Below are 21,625 nucleotides of genomic sequence, written 5' to 3' on the forward strand. Positions count from 1 at the left end.
GTTGCATGAAAATAAATTATGTCCATTGGTAAAACATAAGGATGAAGTGATAAAGAAAAAAAAATCAAATCAGTATTGTATATACTTACTCATCCTTCCACTGAATATTCACTTATTTGTAACACTTGGTAGAAAAGCAAGCTGAAAAAAATAAAGGACAGTTAATGCTGGAAGAATGAGAGTAGTATTAAGAGGATGAATAGGGAAGAAAGGGAAGGAGGTGAACTATTGGGCATACTGTTGAAGAAAAGCATGTGCAGTCAAAAAAACATGATGGAAGGGTCATCATGCACATAGTTAATTTTAATTATATCCTGTGTCCTGTATTTTAGTTACTTGACTCTATTTAGTTACTTGACTGTGCCTGCTGAAAGAAGAAAGAACATTTTTTTGGGTGGGGGCGGAGCAAAATCTTTTGGGAACTACTATGTCTTCAATGCTAAGAGGAGACTCTGAACCCTTCGGGATATTCCAGAGTGGCTTTTCTTGAAATATTCTATCTAATGCAGACTTGCTTTGAAGTACTTGTAAAATCCATCAATAACCTAAAAAATGTGTTGAACTCTGAGCGGTTTTATTACTACTGCCAAAACCTTTTTTTAATTGTTTATGTTTTACCTCAGTGTCTCTATTTTCTCACTGAATGGATAATAACTGGTGAACACTTCTCAATATGAGGAATTTTGATAATCATGCTGAAAATTTGTTTTGAAAAAAAAACAACGCCTCAGTCTTTTGTTTGTGTAAGGATTCTCAGATCTGCTTTGTATTTCACTTTATGCAGCATCTAGTTGCACTGAGCAGTGTTTTTCTTTAAAAGATGATCAACTTATCCCCAGGAAAAAAAAGGCATTACAAAATCTGGATATTCTATCCAAGTGAGAAGTTATTTAACTTCTCACTTGGATAGAATATCCAGATGGATTATTTCCATCTTTGTTTAACTGTGGCTTGGCATATGTTTTGTTAAATTCTATGTTCAAGATGTTTTTTTTTTTTGTATAGGTGGATCTCTCCCATTAATTGCATTTTTTTTAGCTCAAATGAATTTGCTTTCCTAAAAATGCTGCAACGTTTTTCTTGAAAAGAAATTCTAATTATCTTTTATCAATAGCAGGATTTCTTCAAATGGCTTAAACATTTATTATTTATTATTATTTATTTATCCAATTTCTGTCATGTGAAAAATTGTGGATATTTACAGTGCGCTCCCACAGAGAGGGCCTCCTCAGGGTGCCTCCGATCAAAGAATGCCGATTGGTGGCCCCCAGGGGGAGAGCGTTCTCTGTGGGCGTGCCAGACCTATGGAACCGCTTGCCGGTCGAGCTCCAGATGGCCCCCGACCTTCGCTCCTTCCGGCGTGATCTTAAAACCTTCTTTTTTGAACAAGCTGGCCTGGTCTGATGGGATGGGGTTGGGTTTTTATAACTAGTTTTAATTTTTAATATGTATTAATTACTACGGGCATAATTGTTTAATCACTTTTTAATTTTTGTATTCTGTTTTTTTATTATGTATCGCCCTGTTCACCGCCCTGAGTCCTTCGGGACAAGGGTGGTATACAAATTAAATTATTAAATTAAATTAAATTAAATTATTCATTTAATTTGATTAGAAAAAGAAATAATGTACTGTAACATATTCCTGGTTACAAAGATGAAAGTCTTAGACCTTCAGTGTTTGCTTCAAAATAACTGGAAGCCAGATTAAACATTCTGTTGCATAATATATTGTACTTTTTTGCCAATAGTATTTGGTAGGAGTTATAAATGTTGGTAGGAGTTATAAAGGGACGCGGTGGCTCAGTGGGTTAGGATGCTGAGCTTGTCGATCGGAAGGTCGGCAGTCTGGCGGGTCGAATCCCGAGTGCCGCGTAACAGAGTGAGTGCCTGTTACTCGTCCCAGCTTCTGCCAACCTAGCAGTTCGAAAGCACGTAAAAATGCAAGTAGAAAAATAGGGACCACTCCAGTGGGAAGGTAACAGCGTTCCGTGCGCCTTTGGCGTCTAGTCATGCCGGCCACATGACCACGGAGATGTCCTCGGACAAGCGCTGGCTCTTCGGCTTTGAAACGGAGATGAGCACCGGTCCCTAGAGTCGGAAACGACTAGCACGCATGTGTGGGGGAACCTTTACCTTTACCTTACCTATAAATGTGAAATTTGGATCCTAAAACCAATTCATCATAATTTTACTTAGTAGTCAGAAAATGTATTATATTCAGTCTCTTATGTGAATCCAGAGAACAGGCTTTTCATGTAGTAAATATACTGTAGATAGATAAAATGTTCTTTGACATGTTTACCAACAGTATAGTAATTACTAAAGATTTCAATGAAAGCTATCGCCAAACATTTTACAGTCCAGAGTCTGGCAATAATAAAACATTTGAGGATCCCTTTAATTCTGGCTTATTCGAGATGCTAGTTGAAGAGTTATTCAATTCTTATAGTAATTAATCTTTTTTTTTCTTTCCTTAGTTTGCAGAAATCTATAGCTTCATCCCCACCTGCAGTAACAAATCTGGGCTTTTTGCTTTGGAAAGTGAAAATAATGAATATTCACTTTGTGCAAACATTTCAGTATGCTAACAAGAGGTTTTTTTTTTTAATATTTTGGATCTGTGACTCAATATAATGTTTCTTCTTTTGTAAAGACAGATGACAAGTATGCATTAAGTAGTTCTGTCCTTAATTTTCATGTTGGTTCCCTCTGGTATTCTGAACTGAGTCTTCAATTGGTTTTCTCTGTGTGTGGTAGTCCCCTCCTTTTTGATTTTATTTACAACCTCATTGGAAAAGGTAACTTATCATTTAGGAAACTGAATAAAACATAATATGCTCATATTGTTCTTAATAATTTTAACTGTAATCAGCAATATCCTTCTCATTAATGAATTGTTTCTAATGAGATTTAGGTTTGTTTTTTTAATTTCAGAATATTATAAAGTCATGTTGCTTTTAATTAAGTTTTCATTTTTAAAGAAAGAGAATCTATTATTTCTAATAAATGATTTCTAATTTTATGAAAGAAATCAAACAAAGAAAAAAGACCCCACAAAAGTTCTGCATAAATTTGAATATTGGAGTTTTTTACGCAATGGCATAAAATAAATATGAATTAGAATTAGGGTTTTGTAGCTTTTAATAAATTTGTAGTGAAATTTTAGAGATGTTCAGGTTCACTACAATCTACTTTCTCCCACTTTTTGAAGATTTTTTTTTTCATTGCTTTCTATTAAGAAAAGCACTCGTTTTTATCTATCCCTAATTTTGCCATGACTCTTTCAGTTATGTTACCAGATAGTTTTATATTCTAGAATTTATGACAATAGAATAAATTATAGCTACTGTAAAGTGCAAAAATAATATTTCTCCTTTATCTGTTTATATTGACATTCTTGGTTGCATAATCCATATAGAAGGAAGGAGAAGGAGAAAATTAGGTTCAGCTCCTAGGCAGGAAATTGTAATGAACTTTACATATCATAAGAAATAAGTGTCCTTAACTACATACTAGTATGGCTGGCATCTCCTTGACTATAAAAAGAGTGGCATGAAAACTTGCAATTTCATTCCTAAGTATGACTTATCCAGATGAGGACTCCAAAATCTGTTCGCTCTAGTTCCCAGTATCTTCCAGGTTTTGCTTGTCTATTTCTTGATCCCAAGTCTACAAAGATTTTGTCCCACAAATCCAGGCATAGACACATCACTGTACAGCAATGGTAGCATTTACTGAGCTAAATAAATATTAAGTACATAGCAGTCCTCCTTTGCATATGTTTTCAATAATTTCCGCTTAAACGTTTTTTGGCGTTTCTAAACCCATACTGAAACTATACATCAGATTTGCTAGAAGCTTTTGCCTTTGAATTTGAATAGTTGTGTAAATATAAGAATATTGCCTTTCCTGTACCCATGTATAATACATTTGTACTTTCTATGACATTGTTAAACTTTCATTTCTAGAACTGACAGCTCAACTATCTTACTAAAGTTCATTTAACATAGAATATTTACTTCCAAGTTACCATTGGAGTCTGCAAGGATACATAAAACATAAAATGTATTTCTATTTTTGGTTGCATCTATTTACATATGTTAAAAATTTAAATATAGTATGACGAGCTACATGATAAACAATCTTGGATCACTTTAGTCTTTCTTTAATTTTATTAAAAATTACAATTGCAACACACACACACCCAATACAATGGGGGGGGGAAGAATAAAAAAGAAAATAGAAGGTCCAGGAAAAAAGATAGAAAGAAAAATGAAAAAAAAAATACTGTAGTAAAGAAAAAGAAAAGAAACATATAAAGATATGACTGCCCCATCATTACAAGTATAAACTATTTTAGTAACTTATCACCTTCTCTTAAAGTACAACAAATGATCTCTTTTTCCTGTATCCTTTCTCTTATCTATAAACAACTCCCTACAGCCTTGTTATTTCAGTCTGGATCAGCAAAAGTCCATTATCAGAAATAACAACACATAATTTTATCTTTGATCAAATAAACTAAGTTTTTATTCCTTCCTTTTACTTTAACTAACTGATTTTGTGTCCAAACTTTAGTTTCTTCTTATCGTTTTTTTTCAAAAAAATCAAAACAAAAACAGTTTTCCAAAGCAAGGACTTTTATAATTAATTTCAAAATCTTTTTTTAAAATCCATATGGACCCTTAGTCCATTTGTATTTTTTTCAGAATCAAAGCTCTAATCACTCTTTTGCTGTATATTCATAAAAGAATCCTTAAACATGTATGTAAAACCTCTTTAGGACTGAAGGAAACTGACCTGGTGTTTTGAGACTTATTGAACCAAATATTCCTAATAGCTAAAACACAGTTTACAAGCAATTTCTAAAGGTGATTTGAAATGGAAGAATGGAAATTCAGTTTCCTTAAAAGTGCTGGCCATAGTTTGAATAAGATGGTTATATCCTTGACTGCCAGAGCTCTAAACAGAGACTGCTGTCTTGTGGTTTCCTTGCAAAGGACAACTGTCTTGTAGGTAATGTCTGGAGAGGAATTACAAAGATTGTCTCAGGAGGAATTCCATAGCCTTTGTTTTAATGCTGAAAACATAGAAATACCAGATCTGGATAGTTCTTCTCCCTAGGTTCCAAATCTGAGTTCTGTCAGCCATTACACTGAGCCACTCTAATAAGATGATAAAGCAGCTTCATAAAAAAATAGGATTATTTTCCCATTTGATGGTAGTGTGTGTCACTTTCTTCTGGCTTATATGCTAGGAAAAGATTTGCTGTCCAAGACCCTTCAGTGAATTATCATCTACTATTATTCCATTTTTTTCTCTCAAAGGAAAACCAGTTTTCTTATTTCATTTTAGCTAGTGAAATGCAGAGAGATGGGGTGTATACAGAAGGCCAAATTTATTAGTCTACTTGAGGTGAAAAATGCTTATCTTCTTGGTTTTAACTACCTAAAAATCATCTAAGGATGATTTCTATGGCCTCAAAAGAATCACACCTGAGAGATGGGTGGTGATATGAACATTTAAATTAATAAATAAATGCTTTTTAAAAACCTATAAACCCATTGGAATGCTAAACATAGTAGGGGATACCTTAATAAAACCATTCTTACTCTGAAGACAGGGACGCAGTGGCTCAGTGGGTTAGGATGCTGAGCTTGTCAATCAGAAGGTTGGCAGTTTGGTGGGTTGAATCCTGAGTGCCGCGTAGCAGAGTGAACGCCTGTTACTCGTCCCAGCTTCTGCCAATCTAGCAGTTCGAAAGCACGTAAAAATGCAAGTAGAAAAATAGGGATCACCACGGTGGGAAGGTAACAGCGTTCCGTGCGCCTTTGGGGTCTAGTCATGCCAGCCACATGACCACAGAAACATCCTCAGACAAGCGCTGGCTCTTCGGCTTTGAAACGGAGATGAGCACTGGCCCCTAGAGTTGGAAACAACTAGCACGCATGTGCGGGGGAACCTTTACCTTTTTACTCACAGAAGAGGGTTTTCTGTTGCTCCAAGGCCATGGAATTTCTTTTTTGGGAGATAAGCTTGACCCTTGGACTGTCTGCTTTCAGGAAAGGAAAAAGATGTGGCCTTTTCTAATTGACTGAAATTTTGTCAATGTGCAGGTTTTTGCACTGTTGTCTAAGATTTTTTGATATGGCACCAATGTGCCAATGACCACTGAGACCACTATGGATAGTTTGTGCCACAACTTTTCAACTTTGATTTTCATCACCATTATTAATTGTTAACTGGTGAAATGCCGTTTTCTTTTGACTTTAGAAACAAAAGGTCTTAAACACATCCTGACTTAATAGTTTCAGAGAGTTAATGGTATGGAGCAGCAGATCTCTGATCTTAAATTAATGGAAAAACATTGCCTATATTTTGGTTAGTTAAAATCTGGAGATATATCTGCTGTTTAAAGAAATTTAAATGTTTCGTCTAAAGTTATTGACTTCTAGATAATCTCTGCTGGAAAAAATAACACTGGATATCTAGATTCTTTAATCCAGAACAAAAGTGTTTCTATAACAAACAATAAAACTTTTATCCTCTTTGAATCTGAACTCTATTTTTATCATTGTTACATGTGAGAATGATATGTCTAGTCAAACAGCATTATTTTTAGAATTGTACACATGCTCTCTCTCCCTCCCTCTAATACATAAAGATCAGGCTCAAAACTAGTTTTGGCTTATTTATGTAGGAGATATAAATTTATAAACAAACACACACACACACACACACACACGCCATATCTACCCTAAAATCAGAAAGCCCCTAGTCCAGAAAAGAAATCTTGTATCTATCTGGCTTACAGTAGGCCTAAAAAGTCTCAAGTCTGATGTAGAACCACACTATTTTAATAAATTGTGAAGATTTGGATGGTGTTACAACTTTTATATAAATATATAGAGATGTTTATTATATATGGCAGTCTCTTCTTCCTCCATCCATATGTATTTCTTTCCCCAACCATGGTATACTTTCTGGACCCCTCTCATTTTACCCTTTGACCATGCCTCTCTTTATTTCCTCTAAGAAAGAACCATGTCTCTATAGGTCACTCTGGAGAATCCTCCCAAGTACCAATGTATTCACGAAAGGAGGAAGAAAGTGGCCGGTTATCAACTCCTCCTGTCCCCTGAAGGAAGAAGGTTGCTGGTCCCTTACATAGAAGATTGAAGATTGAAGGGAGATGAAATAGAACATATTGTAAATGGAGAAGTCACATCTTTGACTTCTTCATACATGAATGATTCTAAGGCATGTGTGTCTATGTGTGTGTGGTTGGATTTCTTTTACAAGATATTTCTGTCTGGAGTAGCAACTAAGGATTGTATTATTTAACATAATCTGGTCCTTTTTATTATATTATTTTACTTGTTTTAGGGTAGCTAGCCAAACCAGTCCTTCATGAAACAATTTGTTTATTACTTCATGACTAACTACAGGCATACATATTTTAAATTTATCACAAAACTTTTGAGTAGTGGGAAATGCAAAATATGTGGTTTTGTTTTATAGCATAATAATTATATACAAACCAAACTAATTCTTCCTCTCTTTCTAGAACATCCTCCCTTATATATTACTATTATGATACATACAATTTGTGGAGGTTTAATTCATTCTATTCTACATTTATTCTCTACATTCTTTTGAAAATTTATGATCTAAAGCAGAACATTAATAAAATTGCACATTGAAATAAAAACTAGTGTTGTGATCTTGAGAGAGCCAGATAATGAAAACCATACAAGTATTCTTCTTTAGTGTCTGAATGGTAGGGTATGAAGAGAAGAAGTGTGCAGATACTATACACATTGTTGTTTATGGAACATGTTGATGGTGTCTGGCAGGATAGTATCCTTATAGGGTGGAAGAATGCACCATAGAAAGATTATCTCCAATCTCTTATGAAAGATATGCTGATATAATGAACATTCTATGACTTACAAGTATTTTCTTTATCTTTCCTATGTACCAAGAATATATCATCAATAACCTTGCTTTATTTGGGTTCTTTGTATAGTTTGTGCATTCTAATAAATATATTTCATTACATTCATCCCCAATCACTTTGATCCTTTGTTTAACAAGGACATTTTCCCCATAGCTATTATTATTGTTAAGATTGGTTGTACGGTCAGCTTGATCTTTAGAATGCATTTGACATTTTGTCCACATAGCAAGTCTTGTTTTTGTTGTTATTTCCTAATTTCTTTTACAAATAACCAATCAAGACTCATTTCTTGCTTGGATTGTCAGATGAAATTGGATCTTTGCCTTCTGCATTGGACAAAATGACTAAGACTTTTACCACCTATTTTGAAACTTTCAATGAGACCAGAGTTGAATATTTATTTGCAGACTTTCTTTTCTCCTCATAATTTTCTGTGACAGTTTTGGGGAGGCAAAGATGGTGGAGAAGAAATGATTCTGTTCCAATATTTGGTGTTTAGCTTGTAAAAGCATAAGTCACCATTCGAAACCTGTATTTTTAATATATATATATAAAGTAACCCATATGCTTCTCCTCATACTTTAATGGAATTTAGAAAAAATAGAAAAAATGCCTATCAAGAATTTGAAAAGAGTAATTAATATTTCTTGCTGCTATTGGTAACTGCTTTGTCACTCTTAATGTGTCCTCCAGGCAGGCTTTCAATCTGCCTGGGAATAAAAACAAACAAAGAAAATGGAGTCAAAGAGCTATATTTTCATATTTTCAAGTTCCTCTATTGCAGTTAACATTCAGCAATTCAATAAATAAAGCATGGAGCAAACTAAAAGTACCGAATTCACCCTTGTGCATAGCTCCATGAAGATACTGTAGGTATGAGTTATCTGAAAGGAAAATAATCAACTATTTCAAATTGTAATGCATACTATTATTTATCAGTGTTTAGTTACGCTATCTCATATGAGAAGTTGGGCAATTACACTTCCACAATGGTTTGCTTATCTTTCACTTTATTTTCTGTGCTTTTATATAGGTAAAGGTAAAGGTAAAGGTTCCCCCGCACATGCGTGCTAGTCGTTTCCGATTCTAGGGGCCGGTGCTCATCTCCGTTTCAAAGCCGAAGAGCCAGCGCTTGTCCGAGGACGTCTCCATGGTCATGTGGCCAGCATGACTAGACACCAAAGGTGCACGGAACGCTGTTACCTTCCCACCGGAGTGGTCCCTATTTTTCTACTTGCATTTTTACGTGCTTTCGAACTGCTAGGTTGGCAGAAGCTGGGACGAGTAACAGGTGCTCACTCTGCTATGCGGCACTTGGGATTTCACCCGCCAAACTGCCGACCTTCTGATCGACAAGCTCAGCGTCCTAACCCACTGAGCCACCGCGTCCCTATACGCGGTGGCTCAGTGGGTTAGGACGCTGAGCTTGTCGATCAGAAGGTTGGCAGTTTGGCGGGTCGAATCCCGAGTGCCGCGTAACAGAGTGAGCGCCTGTTACTCGTCCCAGCTTCTGCCAACCTAGCAGTTCGAAAGCACGTAAAAATGCAAGTAGAAAAATAGGGACCACTATGGTGGGAAGGTAACAGCGTTCCGTGCGCCTTTGGCGTCTAGTCATGCTGGCCACATGACCACGGAGACGTCCTCGGAGAAGTGCTGGCTCTTCGGCTTTGAAACGGAGATGAGCACCGGCCCCTAGAGTCGGAAACGACTAGCACGCATGTGCGGGGGAACCTTTACCTTTGCTTTTATATAAAAAATAATAATTAATGGATAGTAACAAGAACAGTTGATGATGACTCTGTTAATCTGTCTAATTCAACAGTTAACTGATTTCTGAATTTCCATATGCTGCAGTAAACAAGCATGGTTTTTTTAAGGGCTGCAATAAATCTTCTCTAGAGCCTGAAGCTCACTCAGTGGCCAATCTCATTCCAGTTATCCATTCAAAATAACCTTTATACAATTTGTCACAGTAAAATGGGAGGGTCCTATATTTCCTTCATAAAGATAAAGATAAAAAATAATGAAATAAAAATTAAAGGGGATATCTTAGTAATAACCCGATATTATTATTTCTAAACTAAAAGCAACCTCAACACACTTAATGAAATTAGGAATAATTTAGGATTCTTTACGATGATATTTCAGGAATGGCTTTTGGAGCATGAGACTTTATTCTCACGTAGATATGATCATGTTCTAATCTCAGCAAAAAGTGAAACATCAGAGTTTGACATTTTTCAACTAGATATTTATCACTGTATAATAACACAAAGGTAGAAAAGTGACCCTGTCATACAGAAAAAACTCTCAGTTTCATAGCAACGATATATATCAAAGTGTCATATCAAGAGCTTTTTCTGTACCATTAAAGCACTCTTAAATAGGAGTACACATTTATATTACATCCGTGGTATGCATGCTACAACTATATCACAATTTTATCTGCTACAGTATAATAAATGGAAGAAATGCCAAGTTACATGGTGGAAAAAAAATTGCTGTCTCCCCATTATTTGACAGTCTTATATAATTCTTCAAAGAATATTCACAACCAGTTAGATATTATAATCCTTCTGATTGCAAAATTTACTTGCTTATTTTTTTTATTTGTCTCTATGGCAGCTCACTCCAGGTGGCTATCATTCTGCCTCCTAACCATTCTTTTTTTAAAAAAAAATCATTATTTTTTCCTTAAATTCACCGGTGATGCCAGCTCACCTAAGGAAGTAGTCTGCAGCTAGAAGGAACAACATTAGTAACATTTTTTAGTGTCCTTCCTCTTTCTCTCTCTCCCTCCCTCCCTCTCTTATTAGAATAATACTTGGTCATTGAAAATGCAGATATCTAACTCTGTGATTATATCTATCTTTACTTATGTGATCCCTTCCATGCCCTGGAAAAGCATCCAGAAATTTCAAATGGTACAAAATATAGTAGTTAGACTACCCACAAGCATAAGTCACAAGGATCCTAGGATACCATTACTGAAAGAACTGTAGCTCAGGGATTAAGATCACAGGAGAGAACATTTTGAATATCCTTCTATTATCACAGGCAACTTGTCTCATGTTGTAGAATATGGTGTCAGCTACCACCTCATGCTTGCTTGTGCATTGCTGATATGTGGTGACAGTCTGCCATGAACTATGGAGAAGGGAGGTGAAGGGAAATGCTTGGGAAATTGAAAGTAGGTGCTGTGCCTTCTCGAGAAGCTGCTTCAAGGTCACCCAGCTGGAAGAAGGAGGGAGCAGCATACCAGAGCATGCTGACTGTTAGGAAAACAGCTTGCAAGATTTTAATTGGTTACCTTGAGGTGGGAAATAAGAGATAGTTGAGGGGAAAAGTGGGGAAAGTATAACATAGGAATTCTGGTGTGTGAATCTCAGTTCTGGCTATGCATTACTCAATATATTTGACCTCTAATAAAAATGTACCTTTCTCAGAAAATGGAGCCAAGGATTGTTTTCTATTTAAAGCAGGCATGTCAAACTCATGATGTCGTGTGACATTGCACAACGTATTGTGACTTTTCCCCCCATTGCCGGCAATGGGGTGGATGTGGTTTTGGCGTGATGCATCCGGCCCACGGGGCGGCAGTTTGACATGCCTGATTTAGAGGTTTAAATTTGCGGCAGTTCTGATACATAGTGTTCAGGACCTGTGTTTCTCTGTCTCTATACGAGCAACTTAATTATCTGTAACAGATTTTTAATTTTCAACTATTTTCTATTGTTTTTACTTGCATTTTTGAATAATGACTTTTTCTAATTCACATATTATTGCTAAATGGTTTCAGTGATAAAAGTCAATTGAAATAGGATATAATTATATAATAATATAATAATGTATAAATACAAAAGTCAAAGTATAGAATTAAAATTCCCCTTTCATAAAAGGAAATTATTTCCCCCAATTGTTACTTTGAATGTTGATATTAAATTTTCTGAAGGTATACCCAAACATTAAAACTATTGTCAAATAATCACTGTAGATTTTACATTTCTATGTATATTACACACACATACACAAATACAGATATATTTAACATAAATTTACATTTGACAGCAAATAGTTATCCAAAAGATTGAATATAATATTTTACAGTTGATCATTTTCAGTGCTTGCTAAAATGCAAGCACTTGAAATGTATCAGAAGTATTGAATGAAAATATCACATCAGAAACTGAAAGGTTTTAAGTTTAAGATATGAAATTTTGTATTTGAAATTAGTTTTTCTAAAAAGTTGGACATGCATTTTGAATACTTGTAATTTTTTATTTCAGATCAAATTTATAAAATTTAAAAAATCAGGAAATTGCAAAAGAGATATTGGACCATTACATGCAGTCAACAGTATTATTTAAGTTCAGTTCAGGATTCAGATTACCTTCTTTCAAAATTTTCCTCAGATGATGTATTAATTCAAAACATTCTTATAGTTTCTTTGTGACTCAGCTGTCCTATCTTCGGCAAAAAAGATGAGATGCCCAATTTGACCATGGATTATACACCTGAACATGGAAGTATTTCACACCCTTTCTCTTAACATATCAAAATATTTACCATGTGAAATGGTGTGCACCAATCAGAGCATTATTAATGGCTGAAATGTATACGTTAACTGTAACTTATTAGAAAACATTGTACGGAGCGGGGGTCCTCAACTTACAGCCACAATTGAGCTTAAAATTACAGTCATAGGTTGTGGGGTCATTAAACAAGGTGCTCATGCATTCTTGACTCTCCCTGTTGTGGATGTTATTTGCAATATGGGGTGCCTCGGAATGGGGGAGGCTACAGGTTGCTGAACAAATGGTTGTAAATCAAGGACTACCTGTATCATAATCACAATCATATAAACTTCAGGTCTTAAACAACAACAACAAATATACCCTTTTGCTTTCCATAGATGTCTTCTGAAAATTTTCCCCCTTCCATAGGAAGGAAGAATAGAACAATCCACAAGGAATATAGTAATACATTTCAACAGATTGGCCCTCAACTACCCAGAGTTGATTATTGTGTCCGTGGCAAACTATACCTTTTTATATACTTAAGATTAACATTATGTCCCTTCTTAAATAACGTATTTATTAATTAATTAATTTTTTATCCCATTGCACTCTCATGATTCTCACAAGTGAAGTACAACATATGAAATAAAAAAATCCACAGTACAATGCAATTACAAAAAATAATAATAATTAGAATATGTTTTAAAAATTAAGAACCATATAACCATAACAGTAAAAAAAAAGTTAATGATGGTGTAAGTGAGAAATATTGGAGTGGTATTCAGAAAAGCTCAGCTTTTAATAAGCTTCTAAAAGCCATTAAGGAAGAGATTAGTCTGATCTCTACATGCATATATAGTTCTGAGATAAAAACAAAGAAACAACTACTTTGAAATTGTATTTTAATTTTAGTTCCAGATTTTTAAGTGTCACTATTCATTTTTTCGACATCTATTTTCCTTTAAAATATTACTAACACAGTGCAATTAGAATTGTATTAGCAATTACATTAAAGAACTTCTGTCAAAAAGTATTTGGAACAATGCCTTTTTTCTTGCTATTATTCCAGTTAGTCATTTGTTGTTTGTTTTCTTGTAGAAGTATTATAAAAAGTTATAATTCACAGTTTATCCATTTCAAGACGGCAACTGGAGAATTGTGCAAATAATATTGGGTTTTCCTTTTGAATAAGAAAATTTAGATTTTGAGTGTTCCAAAGCAAAAATCCAGAGCACCATTGGCAGTAATTCAATAAGCACGCCTTTTCCCTCCCCTTAAATCTACTAAGTGCCACTGAATTGTGTTACAATATGTTTGATGCAATTGTGTTACAATGTTTGATGTATGGAAAGCATAGCCTGGTTAAAGTTAGAATCTTTCAATTTTATTATCAGTGGAATTGTTAAGATCACTTTTAAAATTCTTCCATTGAAATTGATATAAGTAGGTTTAAGTCCATCATATACTTGGTCATTATTTGTATATTAATGTACACTGACTATGTAAAAGCTGCAACATTCAACATCCTTCCCCAAAAGGAAAAAAAAAATCTATTGTACTTACTATAGAACGTTTGGGAGATCCACAGACTCAAAATAAAATCACAGTCCACAATCCTCTTTCAGAACATAGAATCTTAATCCAAATAATATCAGAAAGATTAAAAACTTATTATCAGTTTACCCAGTAAAAATGATGCAAGACATACAATAAAAACAATATACTGTAGAATCAAAAAGAAACCATTACAGAGATATAACCTTTAATATTGTTAAAACATTCATTGAAGTTTTCATTTCATTCAAGCAAAATGTATTAGTGAAAGAACTCAGAGAAAACGCTTAATTTGGAAGAATAATTGTTGAATGCTTATTTATAAGTGTGTTTAGTTGTTTTGCTTTTAAGTATGTTGCAATAGGAAGTCAAAAAGATTTCTTTTTTTGTTTTAAGAATGAGAAACATATTTAAATATTGAATTACTTTAAACATCGTTTAATTTTTTTGGACTAAGAATTTGCCATCATGCAAGTGCATGTTCATAAAGAGCAACTAATTGGTCATATAATGATATTAATAAAAATATTTTTCCTTTCAAAATTGTTTTGAAACTCCAAAAATCTCTTCCAACATTCTTGAAATTAATCTAAAGCATTATTTGGGAGTATGGAGGGGTCACGGCAGAGTTGATGTTATGGTTTCTTTTTGTATCCATGACATTTTTCCCAAGGTACCTCCCATCCCATGGAAGTCATTCTATTATGCAAAAATGATATGCGGCATGTTATATAATCTAAAGTTTTCAAATACTTCATAATGGAGGAATAATAAATTTAAAAATTTTGAATAGGCACTTACTGGAATTACAGTTAATCCTGATACAGTCTAGATGGGGAAGAATAGATGAGAAATGAAAATTTATCCTTCAAAGTATTAGCTGCAGACATCCAGTAAAATCACATTCCACCCTTCCGGGGACAGACACATGCAAACATGGCCACTATATATATTTTGATTCTTTCTGTATTGCCAGAGAATGCAGTTATATGGTGATAAGACTTTAGAAGTAGAAGAAGTGATAATAGGATAACAAAAAAAAATGGCCAATTTCAAACAAAGCTACATGGTGACAAATCTAAGTGAGAAAAATGGTTTGTGGCAATGGTTCCAGTCAGTGGATTTAAGCTGGCTGCAACATTCTCTCCCATATATGAAAGAACAAAGAGATCTCTATTATAATTTCAAAAAATGCTCCGTCACAATGGGGAATAGTGCTCGCCAAGGCTAAAATCTCACATTCTGGGCCACTGGTATTACCTCAAAGGAGGATAAATTTTTCAACATTTAAAATGCCATACTTAAACTACTTTAGATTTCTTCTCAATTTCTGGAATATCTGTAACACCATTTAAACAATTCATAAATAGCTGGAAAGTGATTCCTTCATGTAATTTTTATTTTTAAAGTGTAATTATTCTGAATCAAATCTATGATTGATGGTTTGCTTTTTGTCTGTTTTCCCACACCTACATGTCAATAGTGACTTTTGAATCTCAGAATGAATAAGGCTTGTAAAAAGAAAACCGTCACGCTTGTTCCATTGCTTCTGTATATATACTCTGCTAGGTTTTCTATGGATGAATGATTTATGCTCGGATAATCAGTATTTTAATTATTCCTCTTCAAGGTCTTTGAGGATTTTATAGACATTTAAAGAAAAAAAACCTTAGATTTTGTTTCCATGTAGCTGAGTTTGTCATGTGTCGTCAACCGCATCAGAAAAGTGGTTGCAAACAGCCAAGGAACATCCCCTATGTGCCTCTGTCTACAGAAAGCTCTCTTGAAATAGGCCCCATTTCATTGTCAGCCCCTGCCATTTTCTCAACTCAAAACTATATAGCAGCCTGCAGTAACTTAAAATTACCACAAGAGGGCTCTAGGTAAAACTTAGAAGAATTCCCCACTACAAAATCTCCTAAACACCATGAAAATTCAACCATTCAAGGTTCCTTAGAAATGGGGTTTGAATATATCAACTGTCCTATTAGTGTTTCTTTTTTTAAAAATTAAAAGTGAAATCACTTCAGGTTAGCTTTTCAATATGCTGCATGAATGGTCTGGAAAATATTCTCAAAAAATGAAGCTCTTCAAGAAAACCTACAGTATATGAGCTTTGTGAATGAAGAAAGGAGTTTGTTTACAAAAAAAAAACACCCCTAGAAAGCATGATCTTGGTTCTGCAGAAGAGTTTATGTGGTTCGTGTTCACATGGCTGTTTGCTGAGGGCCGCAGACTTTGGGCATTGAAGGGTTGTCTTATTTGTGACACACAGAAAAACCAATATGAAGTTTGTGGGAGCATTTTTAAGGAACAACAGAAAGCAGGAAGTAAAGATGATTTTGGTAACATAGAATGACAGACTGCTACAGAGAGAGAAGACCATGGCAAACAAACATGTCACTTATAATTGTGGTATAGATTTGCAAGATATCTTATTTCTATACTTGTGCGTACATTTCACATAAACTGCAATGTATTAGAATTTGCTAGAAACAGTAAATTATAATCAGGATGGCTCTGACATATTTGTGAACATTTTGAGAATAAACTTTGTTTTCGTGAGTAACTTACTTAGGTGTGGTTTCTGACTGTAGGTCACATGGAAAAGCCAGGGAATTTTTTTTTATTATTTTGGACCACTCTCAGACTATCATCATCCATGACACTGACAATAACATGGTATTCCCACAGAGTGTTAGATTCTTCACTGTTTATATAACTGGTGAGAGATTGCCAACCACAAACACAGAGCCAGGAATACAGCTTTTCAGGAACAGAAGTGGAGGTTGGTACTGAATAGACACTTGTACCTTGTGCCAAAGGAATACTTGATTTCTAGCAATACGGACATATCTGTCAGGGTAAATAATTTTAGGTATTTTTTCCCCAAAACGGAATACCCCATTAACACCACTGAGGTGCTGGTCTTCTCTTTTTAGAACAGGCTGCAGCTCAAAATTAATTGTAATGGGTTGTAAAGGAATGCACAAAAATAAAAGAATATAAATCCCAACTAACTAAATAAATAAATAATGGAATAATATTACAAATACACATATACACACACACACGTACAAATTTCATATATAAAAGACAAGTTATTTTCAGTGTCAAACAGGCTATTGAATTGATGCTAGCAGGCAAAGATAAAAAAGGATGTTTGAAATGTAAATTTTAGGATGGGAGAGGGGGAAGAATGTTACCTAGGTTGACTGTTAGCTTAACTCGTCCTGCATCCAGCTCTAAACGCAATGTATCAGCAGATTCTCTTGAAGTCGTGGCCATCAGAATTCCATATGCTCTCTGAGACCTGAACCGTAAGGAGACATCTTCTGCTTCTGTGTGCATCACCATAGGGAGTTGAATTTTCATGAACATGCTTCCATCATAGCTTAGAACAGTTGCCTCTAAAAGTATACAAGCAGAAAAATGATAAGAAATTTACCATCTTGGATTTCTGCAAGGTGAAAAGCCTACAAAAGTTACCAAGAGTTACATCAAGATATATTAAACCAGGTTTACAAATCTTGTGCTGCACCAAGGTGAGCATATCCTACCAGCTATAGAAAGTGAAACACAAAGGGCGTGATAAATCTCTGTTTCCAAGTGCATTCCTGGACATTGTAAATAGGAGATGTGACAAGAACTGGGCAGTCTGCATTATAAAAATGGCAGGTTCTGATTAACCTGATGGATTGCTATTTCTAGTTATCAAACTCTGCCCAAAAACTGAAGAAGAATTGTTAGCACCAATAACTTAATAGAAAATAACAACAGCAGTAACATAACTATTATCAAATGAAATATATGTTTATGTTTTCCTTTCCAATGCCTGCTCAACAATATTCTATACCTATACTGTGGTTTATATATGGTTCCACAGCAATTCATACATTTATAAACAAAATACATTTTACCACCCAAGGATAGAATGTTGAATAGTCTATCTGTGTTAAATGCTGCATTCATCTACTACTCAATTACCATCTCTTAAAAATAAAAAAAGAAGAGAGGAGAGTTGAGGGGAGAAGTCCAGGCCTGCACATACAATATGTATAATGTGACCTTCTCTATTTAGTTATTAGCCTCCCCAAAAACATACATTTAAAAATATCACTTGACTTACTAAACTCCAAAGCCTTGTTAACAAGTATATATGCCACACACACACACACACCCAAAAAATCATGGGAACAGGCTTCATTCAGTTTTAGGAACAGACAATTTTTATTATGGACACCTTCCTTCCTTCCTTCCTTCCTTCCTTCCTTCCTTCCTTCCTTCCTTCCTTCCTTCCTTCCTTCCTTCTTTCTTTCTTTCTTTCTTTCTTTCTTTCTTTCTTTCTTTCTTTCTTTCTTTTTTCTTTCAAAAATTACTATGGACATTAATGGATATAGGGTATATCCAGGGATATGGGGATGTCACTGAGTGGTCAAATATTTTCAAGCATTTAGGAGACAGTGTTGGGACTCTGTAATAAAGAAGGCATTGTGCCTCCCAGAGGCTGATCATGTCCACTGTAATCATTAATGTATGGAAATAATAGACAGGGGATTGTGGCTACTTGTGCATTGCCCATCCTGGGCTTATAATGAAATTTGGCATGGGTTTTATGGAAAACCAGATTACAAATGATATTATACAATCTTTCAGGTCTGGAAAATATGACAAGCCTAATTTTTGTTAAAGAGTCATGCACAATGGTAAATTAAATGATGGTGATCTATTTGCCTCTTCTTGTTTTGTTTTGTGTGGAATTTTCCCTCTTTTGGCCAAGGCATCAGTTTATGCTCTGCCACATGTTAGACACTTTTTTCATACTTTCACTGCCTCAACAATAATATTGTAGATGTCCTGGAATGATTATGGATTATAGTTTTGGTCGCCACTCCTGAACAATGTAGGTGGACCCATTTTTATACTTCATTCAGATCAGATGATATATAATAAAGGCCTATTCTCACTCTTAGTCTCAATTCCAAAGGGACTGGAAAGCCAAACATCAATGGAGCAGAAAGTTACGCTCCAAACAACAGGAAAAAAGGTTTAATAATATCTTGCTCATTAGGCAACTTGCAGCATGTAGGGCAGGGAATAAATGTTTTTACCATCATTTCTGCATTAGAAATATAACAGTTATAAAGGGAAGAAATGGCTTTATTAAAGTACACAAGAGAGCAATTGTCCCTTAAGGACTGGAGTAGAAGAGGCAGAAGGAATTACATTAGTAAGTTTTCAGAAGTTTTATCCTGAAAGTAAATAGTAGCAATTTTGGGGATTATGAAAAATGGAGAAATGGATTTGCTAATGAATTTGCTAATGCACAGAAGAATTTTCACAGAGTATTGATATTAATGGTTTCTCTCTGGAAATAAATTCATTCAAATATTAATTTTGTTCTGCAAGATGCATTATTTTTGTAAAATACTTATGTTCTGTTCAGTTTTATTTTATTTGTAATAGAACATATGAGAAATGAATGCTACGTGCTTTTATTTTTGCAAATAAACATATGATAAATATTACAAAGTTAGAAGGATACCCCTTTAGTGTGCATATTGCTCTGCACATGTGTTTTATCATTTGAAATCCAACTTGAAGGGCTGTTTAGATATTTGGTCTGTGCATACCAGTTTAAATGCTTGCTTGTCCATTTTTGCCTACTGTTTATAAACTTTTTGGTCTTCTGGGAAGTCAGTCCCCCAGAGAAGGAAATTTTAAAAGGGCAGAAAAATATATTTCCTCAAAGGATCTTAAAGAGGCAGAAAAGCATGCCCAGTTTTTCTTAATAGCCCCAAGTCTCCCTCCCCCAAACAGAAACGATCTCTATAGAAATGCAGATGTAAATCATCCAGGAAGGTTGGAAGCCACCAGCTAGAAGATTAAGAAGACAAAGACACCTAAAATCTACATACCCCACCCAAACTCTAAGACAGGACATCATAGGATTAACCCACAGATGCCAAAGGGCACACCCAGAGTCAGGTCAGAATACATGAAACACGAAATAGCCTCAAACAGGAACAGAAAGCAACTCCAAACAAAAGGCTCAAGAGGATATAAAAACCCACTCCCTACATGTGCTCAGCCTTTTTCTCTTTTTTTCCAGAGCCATCTTTTTGTCTGGCTTTCCTCTTCAATAAACTGCAACCTTTTTTCTAAAGCAGTCGCCATCTTGTTTATCCCCGGCTTGGACTGAACCATGATGAAGACTTTTTCTTCAACAGTCTATTAATTACTCAATATTTGGTTTTATTTAGCTGAAAACATGTAAGCTGTTTGGCTGACCCCTTCTTTTTCATACAGATAATAAAAGGCTGTAGGCCAAACTAAAAAAAATTCTGCATCTTAGCATCTTTGCTACCCCCTTGTAATTTTCATTCATTTCATTCATATTGCCTGTTGAAAATGAACACCTGTGAAAGCTGTTGCCAAAAGGTAATCATGTACTGCAAACCCCAATAAAATATTAAGAAAGAAGCCAAATTATGCTGCCATGACATCTGTCTTGCCATCTGCTAATGTTGCCATAAACAAACAAAGCCCATCCACTGATTACTCTGATGTTTATACTTTCAGCATAATCAGCCAAAACTCACAATAGCAAAATATGTGTAGAACACTACAACTTCTAAGATTATTATGTTCAGCCCATTTGAGAATATAACCAACTTTAGGGATGTGTGTGAGAGAAATATAAAACTGGCAATAGCTTTCTTCTCTCCACTCTCCCCATGGCCCACATCTTTTATGAACTCTCTTAAATGAAAAGGAAAATTCTTTCTAGCTTCCGATTATAAAATAAAATTAAACTTGAAACACAGAGACTACTTATACTCAATTACAGCTAATGGAAGATGTTTGAACCTCCTGTTTTGAGGCTTCAAGTAGTATCTAAAAGTTACAGCAAACAAATGGTATATATTTACCAGTAATATGAAAGCACAATCTAAGTGAGAAGTCAATAAAATGAATGATTATCAGTAGGAACCATTTCATTATAGCACCAGCTACAAAAGTAAACATGGTGCTATTGAAGAAGTTTTTTTTTAGGAAGACAGCTTTCTAACTGTCCTCTCAGGCTTGGAGCTAATGCTAGGAAAGAATCTCCTGCAGAGCATTTCTGAAACACCAAATAAAACAGGGTAATTGTTGATAGTCCATTTTTCCTGCATAAATATTGCAGCTCCTGGGTCTCAAGCCAAATGTTTAATTCTGTGCAAATGCCCAAGAATGAAAATGTCATCCCTTATTATTCCCACGAAATCACTTGGAAGAATAGAGTTTGCCAAGAAAGATTGAGCATGAATAGAACAACAGGATATTGTTTGCTTGACATCAGACAAATTAGAGGGGGCAGGATCGTCAAGAAATAATATTTCCTTGCGATATTTCATTTATTTTCAGAAAATAGTAAGGTGTATTAGAAAAATTTTCTGTTACTCTTACCCCAGTGCTTTTTCTGGTGCCGGAACTCACACACGTCATACAACCCACCTTGCCTACCCTACAAGCTTTCATCCAAAAAAGGTGCCAGAACTCCGTTCTGGGTGCTCTATGACAAAAAAAGCCCTGTCTTACCCTATGTA

At 35.0% G+C, this 21,625-nt stretch overlaps 1 protein-coding gene across 21 annotated transcripts in view; it reads right to left on the reverse strand.

Annotated features, from left to right (window-relative positions):
- The window catches only part of NRXN1 (neurexin 1), a gene marked incomplete at its 5' end in the record, with an annotated part of 949,216 nt that overhangs the window by 539,627 nt on the left and 387,964 nt on the right, over positions 1–21,625 (reverse strand). For 13 of the 21 annotated variants that reach the window (XM_083350281.1, XM_083350265.1, XM_083350278.1 and 10 more), the window contains 2 exons: positions 14,835–14,861; positions 17,240–17,443. In XM_083350281.1, coding sequence (XP_083206407.1) covers positions 14,835–14,861; positions 17,240–17,443 — 231 coding nt within the window. The remainder of the gene's footprint in view (positions 1–14,834; positions 14,862–17,239; positions 17,444–21,625) is intronic. The other 8 variants (XM_083350272.1, XM_083350275.1, XM_083350271.1 and 5 more) reach the window with 1 other exon arrangement.

This window comes from Vipera ursinii, assembly GCF_947247035.1.
Source record: "Vipera ursinii genome assembly, chromosome: 1".
Lineage (NCBI taxonomy): Eukaryota > Metazoa > Chordata > Lepidosauria > Squamata > Viperidae > Vipera > Vipera ursinii.